The sequence below is a fragment of the Zootermopsis nevadensis genome, unplaced genomic scaffold (assembly GCF_977971745.1).
Source record: "Zootermopsis nevadensis isolate Lab colony 2312 unplaced genomic scaffold, Znev_1.0 Znev_ptg000024l, whole genome shotgun sequence".
Lineage (NCBI taxonomy): Eukaryota > Metazoa > Arthropoda > Insecta > Blattodea > Termopsidae > Zootermopsis > Zootermopsis nevadensis.
The window spans coordinates 11,175,504-11,190,735 of record NW_028259156.1 but is presented as its reverse complement, the minus strand read 5'-3'; the positions used below and the strand labels follow the sequence as shown (position 1 = coordinate 11,190,735).

Below are 15,232 nucleotides of genomic sequence, written 5' to 3'. Positions count from 1 at the left end.
AAACATTCCTCTGGAGGATATAAACACAAAGACAGCCACGTCGCCAGCGCTGGGTGAAGATGAACCGTGGGGGGAGGGGGCAGTGGGTTTTGTTTTTGTTCCTTGTAGGTAGGTTAGAATGCTATCCCCTTAATTCCCGAAATCGACTGTTCCTTCCGCTCTCCTCCTGCCGTCCCTTTTTAAAGTTTATGACCGCCTTCTCTCTCTCTCTCGCTTCCTCGGTTATGTGTAAATGGTGGTTGCTCCCGTGTTCCTAGAGGGGTTTATTTCTGTCTTCATGTGCAGAGAAAGCATCATGGGTCGACGCCAGACATTCTCCTCTTGGCCGCGGCAGCTGGTGCTAATGCTGTTAGTTCCACCACTACCGTCTGCGTCCCCGCCACCGTCATTGCTCGGGATTGATGCTCCCACCGAGTCTATGATCTTAGTACAGCCCCGTCGTCGTCATCGGTATCACTTCTTGTTGTCGAAATTGTGTGCAAGAAACAAGGAGGAAGCGAATCTTTGTGAGAAGATATTGATTTGCTGAAATATTGAAAGAGTTTATTTTCAGTTCTAGTACTCTTCCTGGATTCACTTCTTATGCTTTTGTATGTTTCCAAGCCACGGAATATGCGCAGTGTTTAGCAATATATATAAAAGAACTTTTCTAGAATCGTGCGAAGTTTGAGAGCAAGTATTAACTAGTGGCAGTATGTTCGGAATTATTACTCTATGTGTTTCGCAAGTAGACTGCTAAGAGTTTTTTCTATTAAATTATATTTATTCTTTTAACGTGTGTTGAGTCGTGCAATATATATGAAATATAGTAGGCGTATGGTTATTTATGCATGACGTGGTTAATAACAACATGCCTGGATAGTTCAGTGCGTACTAATAATCAGTGATGAATTTGGTTTTGTCTACGTACAGATAATCAAGACAGTTTACCGGTAACTACGTCAAGAAATAAACTCTGAGTGATAACCAAAAAGCTCTTGTGGAGGTTAAAAATAAGACTTGTTTCCGCGGGTTTACATTAACTGGTAATTTTTATAGGCCGTGCACATATTCTAGGTGTGGGAATCAGGTTTACTGTTTTTACATAATTTGAAGTGAAAATAGGGTGAAGTGATATGTTTATAATGTTTGCAGAATGGGCAGACCGTGCTGCCCATGAGAATTGTCAGCCATGAGATGAACTCGCCTGAACAGCATCTTCACGACGCCGACTCGCCGTCGTCGCCATCTTTGGCGCCTGGTGCAGTTGCCGTGCCGTCACATTTACGGGTCGCACGCTGTGTGACACGTTATGCCTCGTGCACGGTAGACCCTCGTCCAGGTCGTGCTGTACATTATCCTGATTTGAATGCTTGTCTTGTTAACGAGGGTCGACCTGAACCCGTAGATTGCAACACAATTCATTTCGGTTACGCGATCCCTGTATCGGTTGTGCCGCTTCCTGAAGAACCAGAACTTGCAGAATTAGTTTTAGATCCCACCCCCGATTTGACTCCAGAGGCTGTTTCTTATCTCCTGAGACATCATCCACAGCTCAGGCAAGAATACGACAACAGTCAAGATTTGAACGGTGGTAGCGGAAATATCAAGATGGCAGCGACTGCTAAACACGAACACCTTAGAGGCAGAGATGGTGGAAAGTTCGTCGCTGAACCGGAAGAAGACATAGCTGCAATTGCAAAGCAAATATCGGACCACGCCGAAGCCATTTATCAGACATGGAAATCTCGAGGATTAGCACCAGCAGAGATCCTGACATGCCACAGCAATGCAACTGCAGCTGACAAATTCGGATCAGCATTAACTCCTCAACCTTCACAAACATTACCTCACCAATCAAAATCATCTCCAGTCAAGTCATCTCTGCAAACAAAATCATCTCCTGTGAAGACTCCGTCCAAGTCTTCTGCTGCCAAATCTCAACAGGCTTCATCCGTTACCGTCGACCTCCTCGCCTCTGCACCGACGTTGGACGCAAATAACCTTGAACAATTGGTGAATAACTTCGTCGTCGAGGACAAAGCGAGACTTGCAGCGGCAAGACAATTACAGAAATCATCACCCGCTAAATCTCTGCCTTCTTCAATTCAGTTCGCCCTCCAGAAGTTTGAGAAGCAAGTACCATCAGATGTACAACAACAGGTATCAAAATCACCAACATCGTCGACTTCATCATTATCCTCAAAGCCTGCAGGGCCACATCATGAAATCAAATCTCAACCTTTGCAAACGAAATCTCCCACTGTGGGCGCTTACACCTCCCATCTGACCAGGAGTCCTACTTCTTCTGCTCCATCCTCAGCGTCCCAGCAGATAACGCCAATCATTAAATCTTCCACACCTGTGCCTCATCATGGTTCATCCAAAATGGACACAATTGAAACTACTTTCCCGAAAGACCTGCCACAACAACAAAAACTATTAACAGCAGAAACTAGTTCAGAAAAAACAGCATTACCCACGCCGTCATCATCGGGTTTAACAACGTGGCCTCTAAAGAATAAATCCGTTACAACCAGTGGCGGTAACGACAGACGCAGTGCTGTTATTGGAGTGAACCCCGCTGGTTTCGACGTCTCTAGTAACAGGAAAGATGACACTACATCTTCCAGTGGGAAATTCGTAACTTTACCGTCCAACAAATCCAACGGTAACGCGAAAGACGCTGTTGCATATCTCGATGAAGTGGCACGAGAAGAAGAACGCCTTATAAATGCTTTAAAAACTGGAATTATTATTGCTGAAGATCCAACGAAGATGACAGCTCCTGGTAGTAAAATTTCCGAAAAGAAGATCAGTGGCGTTTTACACAAAAAATCGTCCACCAAAGACAATAAAGTTAGCTCGGTAGCAAAGAAAGCAAAGAAACAGCAGCCGGTGGAGACTGTTACACCGAAGTTTCCTGTAACGGCTTCAGTGGCTCAGACAAGAAAAAACTCCGAGGCATTAGGTGCGACAACTACTATTCCCTCGCCAACCCTGTCGACAGTGGCAGCTCCTCCTCAACCGCAGCCCTTCGTTTCTTCGCCTGTATCGAAATTGTCATCTTCGACGGATTTAGAGTCTCCAAAATCACAACAGGCCCAAGCGTTGCCGGCAGTTAACAGCAAAGATGAACTGGACAAGTCTTCACTTTCAAGTCTTTCAGTTGTGGACTATGCCAAAGTGCGTTATCGTGCTGCCCAGCAAAATCCTTTGACGCAGCAAAGACTAGAAGATGTGAAACAGTTCGAACAACAAAGAAGTATAACAGGAATTACAAGTGTCAGTGGTGTTGCGTCTGTAGACAGCAAACATTTGCATCATAATGAAGTGATTCCCGTGGCCCGAAATAGGTTCCAAGTTAGTCCGCGGCCAACCGGTTCGGATGGCCCCACGACTCCCACATCTCCTGAGAACTGGCGCCCTGACTGGCTTCCGGGAGGACGTGTTGGAGTAGACGATGAAGTTCCGCATGTAAAACGAAAGACCGGGACTCCATCAACAAACCTAGCCAGACCAGTTCGTCATCCTCCTGTAGATTCCCACCCTCCACACCAAGAGAATGCCATTCAACAACGATTCCGAACAACAGGAACCGGAAGTGTAACAAATCCAGTTCGCCCGTTCCTTACCAGAGGATCAGTAGCAGAACGCGTCCTCATATTCGAGAAGTGTCCAAGTGAACTGTTGCTGGAAAAAAGGAACCGAGGGGCTCCGGTCATCACCACCTGGAGATCTGGACACGATGTTCACGCCAAAGCACAGGTTACAAATTTTCAATATTATATGCATGAATACAAATGTATGCCAAGAATTGTGTTCGAACTTTCTCACCATTTGTTCTATTTTAGGATGCTTAATTGAATGACTTGTAATTCATTGTATTGTTATCCTCCCATCTAGACCTAGGTCTCAATTGATATCTTACGTTCAGTTTCCGACTAAAATATTGAATATATTTCTCGTGCTTGCTACTCGTTCCGCCCATATTGTCTTCCTTGGTTCTTACACGCCCTAATAATGCATATATAGTAAAACCTCTCTAAGTTGGACACTTGGGGTTCCACGAAAATGTGTCCAACTTACAGAGATGTCCAAGATAAAGGGAAAGAGAAAAATCAGATTGTGGTCTAATGACAATATAATCTGTTTACTTACATGCACTAACTACTACTGTAGGCTTACTTGAATTAAGAATTAATGACAATAGTATTAATAATAATCTTTTGAAGCCCATTCCCATGCGCATTACACCCCAGCCTCAATAACATTTTCTAAAGTTAATTCCACCAATTTTCGTTTCCCCATCACAAAAAGAAAAATTCCATTTCTGTTAACACAGTCAGAACTCAAATGCAAGCACAGAACTGATGGAGTTAAAGCTGTGTCTTCTGCAATACTGTAGTCCAATTAAGGGTTCAGCAAAAGAATAGTTAAACACTTGCAATGCATTCCAATGATGGCTTCAATGTCCATAAGATAATCCTCCAGAGAGGAGGCATTCATCAGTCAGAAATTCAAAATAACAAAATATGTAACTGAAAAAGTTTCCCTGAAAAGCATCGAAGTTAAGTGCACGAACCTGTCCAACTTACAACAAAAGGGGTGTCCAAGATATAGGGTATTGTAGACATGTAAAATTATAGGATATTCGCCGATTCCAATTAAAAGTTTCCAATATAAGGGGGTGTCCAGGATATAGGGGTGTCCAAGTTGAAGGGTTTTACTGTATTATATTTATTTGAACAGTTCAAATTGTGATGCCTCTCCTTGTGCATTTTGCATTTCATTCTCTTGTGATGCGCTATAACAAACAAAATCCCAGGATATGGGTGATGCCTGCCTACTTCCTGTGAATATGCCTCTTAATAATGAAAGTACGTTTCTAAATCTCACATAAACAGCGTCCTTCGCTGTTAATGTCATTGCACTCCCCGACATGTGTTTCGCAATTTCGAAAACTGACCTTCCTCTGTCGAGTTTCATAAACATGGGATCATGACTGAGTGTTTGCTCATCATGGACACCAAATGTGATGCACATGGTTTTAGAAATAACATTCTCCGTGTCTAATTTAGATACGTCTCTAAAAATAGCTCTGGAACTTAACAATTCAGAAACAAATGGAACAAGTTACTGTAAGCGCATGCATCTGAACGTTTTCAGCTTGATCGTCTACAAACGCGTCGTTTTACAAAACAAATCCAGTCCATATCAGAACTTGTTTCTCTAAGATGCATTTTGATACTAAGAAATTAAGAGCGGATTTTGGGAATGATTGCTGTCATCCGCTGTTGTTTTCCCAGCTGCTGTATGAAAATGTAAAGATTAATACGTACACAGACTCCACATGTTTTATTTTGTCTGTGTGGGTGTTGAACTTGGTCTCTGACTACGAAGAAAGAACATATATTGAAGGTATTTGAGAAGAGGGTGCTGATATCCGGTTGTGATATGTAATTTTCCGTAACTTGGCATCAAAATTTGACTTATTCTTTGAGTGGATGTACCTATCTGTTCTGTTACCACAGGTTTCTGTATTCTAAAAGACGACTTCCTGTCCAGTTTGTTGCTACTGTTAAGAAACGATTAAATTTACTTGGGATAAGAGTTCTCAACCCTAGGCCTACCAATGCGAAGTGTGTTCTCCGAGTACATTTCTCGTAATATTGTGTCACTGGTGTATGTTGAAAATATAATTGCCCGAAATCAGGTTGTCGATATGTCATTATCGCAACTGTTGAACACAATGAAAAACTTCAAATCAAGAACTTTTGCGTATTTCACTGATGAACACTTGGAGGGCTGCATGCGATTCGTAACAAAGTTAAATTTGAAATTGACAGATAATCAAAATCAGTGTCCAGTATCTCACTAATAACCGATTATGTTAAAATTACTGAGTAATATGTGAAACTGTTTGCTTTAGTAGGTCTCATTTAGCAGCAATTAGTTTGTAATCTTGTGACCCGCGAGTCGATAAGAACGACTGAATGTGGCCCCAGATCTGGAAACCGTTAAGAAATGGGTTATATCCCATAAACATCTGCATGTTAAGCTTACATTATCTAAATATACACATAACTTGTAGTATTGGTAGTCTGTGCAGTAGAAAAGTAGGTTTTGTGTCTTCTGCCGGAACTCTTTGTATATGTCGGAATGATCTGCTGTATCTGTTCATATAATTTCGTTGGAATTCTAATAACGAATGATCTATGCGGGAATGGAAGCCAGAATCACAGTGTAAATTTCTTGGTGGCCATGTATAGATGAAACAATTTCAGTTTAAATATTGCAATAATTATCGTATCGTAAAAGAAACGACATAAATTTATATTTATTTTGCGCTAAACGGGCTTAAACGTTTGATAAAATAAACAATATTTATATGTGTAAAATAAGTTTAAATAAATGTCTATAGCTTGGCGATAGGAATTTCGGATGAAAGTGAGCCGACAGAAAGTCGACATTCCTCTTCCCTATTGTCTTTGCCCCCCCCCCTCTTAGGTGCATGTCGCTATAAGGAATTTCTAATAAGTTTCTATCTAAAGTTGACATTGTTATTGGGGAGATTATAATTTATTCCTTCTTTTTATGCTTATTATCTAACGTCCAATATGCTCATGAGGATGGCAAGCCAAGGTTAGATTTTCGTTTAACATAGCTAGTTCACCAAACAACGTGAAGATATTTCGGGATTTAACAGCGATGCGGATGATTTAGGTTATGTCACGTAGTGTAGAATAGAAAGGGATTTTATTACTCGTATCTTCAGGACGGATCAAAGCAGTATCCTCTTATTTGCCTGTAATGTAACGTGTTACAAATCGAGCATTACACAAGTGAAGACAGCGAACGGAGCCGCTCGATGCGAGCCGCTCACGCTCGCGGGCGCTCCATCGTGTTGTCGGTTTTTTCGCGAATCCCTTTGAGTGTTACATTACAAGTCAGTCAGTCAGTCAGTCAGTCAGTCGAGCGGCGTCGTAACGAGCATTCACGAGTTCTTAAGATAAGAGTAGCGTATTAAATGAAACAAAGATAACACAACCTCCACGTCCGACATATTGAATGAAATGAATGGAGCACACATGAGCACAGTCGAGCCGAGCGTTCAAAACGAGCATTCGATACGCCTCACCAGTTGTGGTGTAATGTAACATGCTCGCCGCGAATGTTACATTACAAGTAAATGTTACAAGTCAGTCGCCACCTTTAGACGCAGGTAATTAACAATGTGTAGTTTTCTTGTCAAGTTGAACATATTGACATATTTAATGTTACAGGCTTGTTAATCCTGTAAATGTCATTCTGGTTCCTGGTCCAGCCTTTGTTAATATTTGTAAAAGAAATGTTTCGATTAACATTTAAAAATTGTTAAGGTTTCAGTAGTGTTGATGTTTCTTGTAACCAAGGAATTTTTAAGAATATATTTTTTAAGCTAACGTTTCAAAGTTGATATACATATTATATGTTCACTGTATGTACTTCCTAGTTTGTTTCTTTGGATGTCTTAATCCAAGAGACTTCCGTATTTGGACAGTATCCAACTCTGTTGAATTCCCATGCGTTCTGATAACGCTTTATCAGTTTTCTTTGAGATTGACGACACATTTCAGCGTCTCTTTACTTCTATGGTATACCGCTTGTTTATGGGTTCTCAGTCCCAAAGAAAATTTATGGAAGTCGATTTGTTCCGAATGCTTCTTGACTTTACTAATTCAAAGGAACAAATTACGACGGATGTACCTTACCAACATAGGAATGTTGTAATGGAATATGGAATGTGCCTGCAGTGGTTCATCATTTAAAAGATTTATAATATTTTGCTCGGCTACGATGTTCATTGAGTTGTGGGGGGGGGGGGGGGATCTCGAAATCTTATATATTTTAAGCGATTTATTGTCTTACAAAATTTTACTATCATACATTTGATTACGCAGTGTTACTCCGATGTAAAATGGTACTTTAGCCTTGTTTGAATAACTGACTAATAATTAAATATGTTTAGGTTTTAAAACATTGCTATCAAAACATGACATCACCGAATTTACATTAGCATCTGCGCATATTCACGTATAGTATGCATCACTCTAAGTTGTTGTTTTTTCATGCAGCCGTAGGAACATGTTCCTTTAAAAATTATTTACAGCAGACCGCTAGAAAAGAAAAGTGTAGCTCTTGGCACAGATCTTGTAAAAATTTCGCCACTACTCTTACATACCAAACCGCAGGACAAAGAGATATAATGCGCTCATTAAAAGAGCTTGGTGAACAGTGACGCGTTGATTGATATGATTTTCTTTTCAAAGTTAAACGCAGTTTATCTGTGTTTATTAAGACTGTACCGCCAACGGAAAGTGGGCGACTCGTGCAAATAGTTTTTTTTACGTCTTGTTTACTTGTGTTTCTTTTTTCTATTATATTTGTTTACTGCGCGTAATTATATTTGACGTACAAGGAATTCTCAAAGAATGCGAGGAATGTTGTAGTAGTGCAGCTGTAAAGCTTCTACTTGCAAGACACCACTGCATATCTTTCTACCCTCCTTCTTCTTCAGTACCATCCGTGCTTTGAAATAAGAGGTTCCTTAAAGTTACAGAAAGCGGTAGAACTCTTTTGATAGGCTATCACAATCTATCATTACCCCTACACCTTAACACGTCGACGAAGAGGACACAGACGAATATATAGGCCGTGTGCCCCAATCGAATTTCGAATCCGTTATTCTGTTCTTCGACGGCCCCAAAACTGTACGCAGTAGCGTTTCGGGCATACAAATAGGCCTATATTACACTTGCAAGTTCTCCAGCTTTGGTCTTGTGATTCAGTTCAGAAATTTCAGAGTTGATGTTTACCAAGTCACTATGTGAATAAACCTTTATTTCAAATCTTATTTAATAAAATGTAATACAGTAAAACCTTTAAATGGAATAGAAAGAGATAAGAATACGTTAAATTTAAAACAGATTCCTATTAACATAGGTTCTTATACGTAAAAAGTAGCCGACAGCACACACTTCCTTCATGAAACCGAAAGTTACAGTACATTGTCCTTTTGTGACGAGAATTATCCACTGGAATCAATTTTCAAAAAGAGTAGAATGAAACGAAGTATAGGAACAGATATTACTAACTAAAAAAAGTAGACTATTTTACATTTTAATTTAAAGTATTCGTTTATTACAAGTAATTTTAGAGTAGTTTTCGCTATACGCTTACAGGAACAGACAACATTTTCGATAAAGACGGGTTTTCTTTTAATCTGGAATGTTTGACCACACTGCTAGGATTCGTATTCTTTGCACGTTGGATCGCCGTGATTTTGAAAACCATCTGATTGCTACGCACGTTACATTTCAGAAGTACAAACTGCTTTTCCCCCCATATGCATAACTATGATGACATGGTGCGGCTTGCTGCTACAAACAACCTTGGAGATTAGACGTAAGGCGGGTCGTAGAGTACAGTCGTGTTCTAACAACGACCAACATGTAGCTTACGATGCGGAAAACATTGTGTGGTTCAAACATATATGTCCCGAGTTGTGCTCCTGGAAGACGCCGTATAAGGCGAAAACACGTATATCAAATTTTATATATTTATAAACTGATGTTAAAAATAAGGATTCATTCTTGGGAAAATATTTTTTGGTGGTTCACTAGATGACAGCATTTTTAATTAGAAATAGGATAACGTTACAGCAACGTAGGAAAAGCTCTGAAACATTACATAAATCATTAGTTTACCAGTGACTCCATCCTCTCTTGATCTAAAATCCCCACGCCACACTGGTAGTGCTCACTTTTATACCCAACAGTTGTGATATAATGATATGAACAGTGATGATGAATAATTGGAAGTCTGGAGGGGAAGAAAATAAATTTTTGTGCAGTTGGCACTAAGAAAAATGCGCTATATGATTCAAGCCACTACTGATTTTGATCTAAATTGCATCTCCTCTCAGAATTCTGTAAGGCAACGCTCCCCACAGGTTACGAACCAGGACTGTACACAAAATAACAAAGCATTTTTGATGAATAAAACTCATCATGGGTAGGAATGAACATGTGGTCTGCCTTGGGGGACTAACTGGGACTGGTTCCTGCTTTCAACGTTGGTTAAGATCTTGACGTGTTACTCAGACGTATAGTAAGTACCTGTAACGAGTAGAAAGTCTGTTCCTTTGTGTTGACTTTTTTGCCGAAAGCAACTTAGCTGAACACGGTGATGTATCTTCTACGTCTTTAATAGCAGCAACTTCACTGACCTGATGAACAGCCATCAAAGTGCTCAAGGAATACTTTATTCCACGAGGTCAATTACTCAGTTCCTCTCCACTAAGTGGGATTAAGAGAGCCAACACTTCCATAACGACAAAATTACGTCGGCAGCAGGAGCTGTAACAACAGCACCAGTATGTAGGAGGAAGGGTTACGGCTTTTATAATGTGGCACTGCCTGAGTCTGACGTTAACGTTGTCCGGAGAAGGCGTGGTGGTATAATGATAATGCAAGATATGATATGGGTGCGGAGACTAGAGCTATAGTCTGCGCTCGTAAGAACTAAGACCACGTGTCATCTATGCCGACACATCATCGTCTTCAGTGTTAAATAAAATAAATATGTACCTGTGTGACGTGTGTGTACGTGCGTATGTAGGCATGACGCGGTAGCAGTTGTCATGTGTGTTATAATTTTTCTGTGTGATAAATTTGTACTCGTCTTTTCTGACGGTGTTAAAACCATTTTAAGAAACTACATGTGAATAATCATTCGTATACGTCACGAGCACAATTATCATTGGAGCGTTCTTCATACGTTTGGATGTGAAGTGTTCTCATGCGTAAATAACAAGCTGTGTTAGGAGCAAAACCAAATCAGTCGGAATTGCAATTTTGGAGTAAATAGGTAGAGTGGGTAACTTGCCACTGAGATGTCACTGAATAAGGATTTGATCTGATGTGAGTTTGCTAAAAGGATTTGGGAAATGTCCTAGTTGGCAAGTTTAAAAATGCCCTGTAAGGAGAGTTTTATTCTATTGTTCCAAAGAATATGAAACATGGCAAATTTCAGAATCCCCCTCCTAATTATAATTTTCATTCTTAATAATTTATTTTTGCCTTTACGTAGAGACGCAAGTGATTAGATTTCTATGATGTTTATAATATTAGTTTTGATATTAATGTGCATGAATCGTATTCCAATTGTATAATTACAGTACTTAATTTCATAATCTACAAAATAGGTTGCAGTTCTATTGATGCAAGGAAATTTAATTATTTTTAGTTTGGTTCAACGACCTTGGAAGATTTTTAGTTTAAATACTACTAGTGTCTTGTTCGAGGCTTGTTTTGATTATACATATCTACTTATACACAAGAATTAATTACTCTGATAAATAATAAATTGTAAACTGCAGCTCTTAACAGTCTTTAGTAAATTAGTAACTAGCGTTTTCTAGCACCAGTAATTCAGATCGATACCTTGAAGCTTTACTTAATATAAACAATAATTTTAGTGCATGTGACAGTTGTTGCAAGCAGTGGTGATTTTCTTAATAAAAGAAGTTATGTCCATGATGTCGTAATAACCACGACCCGTTGCCCCCAAATTGCCGATTGGCCGTTCCCTTCTCAATTACTCTAATTGGCGGATAAAATTTGGTGGGATCTCGTAAAATCCTTCTGTTTGCTGACGTTATGCCGACATATCAGAACAACCAAAAACGGCTACGTTAACACAACAGAGGACTGGTAATATAATACAGGCCCAAAGAGTCACGCAAGGATGATGAACCTTATCTTCTCATAAGAAGTCTTGCGTGTATGAAGAATGCCTGTGATATATAGAGTTTATATATTCTTGGAATCGAAACGAAACATGAAATGATATTCAATAAAATTCCTTCTCTCAAAGGAGTGACGGTGTTTAGTGTGTGCTTATGCGTCTTAGTGACTGCTGCTTTTTGCCAGGTTCAAATCACGAGATTGGCCATCTGAGCAGTGTTTGTAGTTGTTTATTTGAGACGTAATGAAGTTCGAATTAGTTTACGACTAAATCTTCTCAAGCTGAATGACTTTCTCCATACGGCACTTTAAAACAAAATATACTCTGGATGCAGAGGTCAATTTCCCCTAGATAAAGTATGTATAACATAATCTAACGTGTGAATATTTCACATGAGAAGACACTTACATGCTGGAAGTCGCAAAAGAATGCAGGAAACAGCACATTTCCTGGATACTGCATGTAATGAATAGTGACAATATGTTGTGTGGTGGAACTTATAATGGTACATAATGTAAGACAGTGGTGCTATGCCTGTAAAGTGCTGGTGATCCAGAGGAATGAAATTGGAAGTGGTGGACCTCGATTTCCTTACCAGTCCCCACAGCACCGTTTACCACGTTCCTACAATAAGGTTAATAACAATGTTATTAATATTTAAGTTATGTATTTTTTATATATCCAATACACACACCGAATAGGAGCAGTGTAGTGGTTCATGGCAATTATTACCCTGTTGATGGAGGTAGCAAGCACCACTGAAACGTCGGTAAACTTATATACCAGACACGGTGCAATGGCCAGAAGACAGCCTTTTTCGCCGCTGTGAGCCGTGAGAACAAGAAATCTACCTGAGTATTTTAATGTTTTCCCACAACTTATAGGCGGACAATTGATAACATTCAAATTTACCAACCATGTCTAACCTGTCACTTGACACCATATGACGTATGAAATTGCATGAAGAATTAACACAAACAGCAAATCAATAAAGTGAGGTTAAATAACCAAACATTACTTTTGTTATTACTCAAGACCACAGCAGTTCCTGTTTTCGTAAAGTCCCAATGGTACTGACTTAATTTCAGTGTCCAAATAAATAATAATAGGATTCTGAGTGCCCCTGACTTGTTATGCTCATGCAAACTGGTTTCTGAGTTCCAGTGTGACTCTTGGAACTCAGAAACCATCTCCAATCACTGAAGAAACTCTGCACCGGATTGAGGAAAAGAGTGAATATGTGCATTGCTGAATGCAATATTTGCTTCATTTGAGTCCTTTGGATTGTAAAATTTAAGTGAAACATCACTGTTCTGAAGCAGTGATATGTGAAAGAAATCTTGCCATTTAAATGTGATTATCTATGGAAACTAAATGTATATGTTGCAGATATGCAGTAATAAGCATATTATTTATTGGCATTTATTGACTGCACCTGTTCTGTTGAATTAAATAAGTGCATTTCTCTTGTAGGGTCCGCAGTGGCTGCGCGGTGTGAGGCATGGGCCTTGTGTCGCTGGGACCGTGGGTTCGAATCCCACTCAAGCCATGGATGTTTTTCTGTGTTGTGCTGTCCTGTGTACAGGTAGAGGCCTTGCGACGGGCCGATCCCTCGTCCAAGGAGTCCTACCGAATGTCTATCAAGTGAAGCCAATGAAAAGTTGGGACCCGCAGTGCTCAGGCACTTGAAGAACGGGTCGTTCCCAGTATCCCAGTATTTCTCTTGTAATAGTTGTTTTGTCATTATTATATTTGGGTGTTCTGCAGACTTATTCATCTCGGGATAGCAGCAAGGATTCAAGCCTGAGAGCCAGTCATCTCCCACCAAACACTACACTCCAGCGACATGTTAAGGCAAACAGGAATGTACATATACCAAGGTATTATAATGTCCTCAAGTAAGGAAATTAACAAAGAACCAAAAATACTTTTCTCCAATTCTATATCCAGTACTCAAAATCCTTTTCAGCTAATTTATCTTGACAACTTTGACAATAGTTTTTGCACTAGAATTTAAATTTTACAAAGATTATAAATGCTGTCATATGTCCATTGGTATAAAAGTGTAGACACATTAACATGTTTGTCATGACAGTGATCTTGAAACTGCTTTGGAAATAGACAATAATTTGTGATATGTGTGTGTATGTATTTTGAGTTAAAAAATGGTTTACAGTATAAATTCTGTTTAACATTAGCATTAAGCCAAAAAGTGTGATTTTGTTTGTGATTTGGTATATGAAAACAAACTAGAAATTTTTCTAATTCTTCGACAACATAATATTCCTCTTAATAACCGTCATAGTTATCTTTTAAAGCATCATTTATAGACATTTAATGATAGCAGAATTTAGAAACATTTTTATATGATGATTTCTGGTTCTGATGGTGGTTCATTGCTAATCCATGATGATACCCTGCATCATGGACAAAATAAATTGCTTTCTGGTGCCAGAAATTATGGCAAAGATACTTGGCAGTAGTTCTGATGGTAGGGCACATCAACGCCTTTCCACAGTGCACATCACTCTGACTATTGCCACATTTTCTAGTCATTGCAGTGCAGCCACCATTTATGCCCACTGAAATGTTTGAAAGTATGTGACTTCAGCTATACATTAATATTTGCCTTGTTTTCAGCAGAACTTGAGACATTTGACACCTTCCTATTTTCATTCTATTAATATTATGCTGGGCATTGGCCATTGTCTTGGGTATATGTGGTATGCATTGTGTTTTATGGGTTGGCTGTGAGCCAATTTTCAGGTGATTGGTTGTCATTATACTGACAGATTTGTTTTATAGCTTTATTTTTTCTCACGTTAATAATGATCTTTGGGATCAAACCTAAGGCCTTTTGAATTCTAAGCTAGTACACTATTCAGTAGACCAATGATTATTTTTAGGCGTCATGCTCTAGTATGAGGGAGGAACACCTTATGGGGCTGTCAGTGTTTGTCAAGGTTCTTGTGTTGGAGCAAGCAACATACATGATCTGGGGCATTGTTGCACAAAAGTGGAAACCCTTTATTAATAATACAATACAATCACCATAAATTTTGCCATCACTTACATGAAATAAACGGTATTTTTAAAAATTGGGAGAAAATATGATGTTTACTGAAGTATGGACCCAAATGATTTATTTCTGTAAAGGAAAGGATTTAAAATGTAATAAGGTCTGCAAGTTCAATTATGGTATGCTTTATATATGTAAATGTAAATATACTTTTCTCTTTTACTTAAGACTGGTTGCTTCTGTTTCAGATTTTACTACCCTCAGGGTAAACCCACCAATGAGCATTTTGGAGATGCTATTCTGCAGAAAATATCTTCAGTCTTCCAGCAATTTCCAAACCAGCAAGTGCCTCGTGAGAAGTTTGACACAGTTACCAAGGTATGTATTTCTGTTTCTGTTAATTTTCTTCAAAATCACAGTTTTCATGCAACTAAGTTATGTATT

General features: G+C 39.3%; 1 protein-coding gene across 7 annotated transcripts in view; it reads left to right on the top strand.

Annotated features, from left to right (window-relative positions):
- The window catches only part of LOC110832008 (uncharacterized), a 54,996-nt gene that overhangs the window by 22,340 nt on the left and 17,424 nt on the right, over positions 1–15,232 (top strand). For 3 of the 7 annotated variants that reach the window (XM_022068627.2, XM_087355525.1, XM_087355528.1), the window contains 3 exons: positions 286–3,747; positions 13,537–13,649; positions 15,037–15,166. In XM_022068627.2, the coding sequence (XP_021924319.1) occupies positions 1,156–3,747; positions 13,537–13,649; positions 15,037–15,166 (2,835 nt within the window). In that variant the 5' untranslated portion in view covers positions 286–1,155. The remainder of the gene's footprint in view (positions 1–285; positions 3,748–13,536; positions 13,650–15,036; positions 15,167–15,232) is intronic. The other 4 variants (XM_022068629.2, XM_022068628.2, XM_087355527.1 and 1 more) reach the window with 3 other exon arrangements.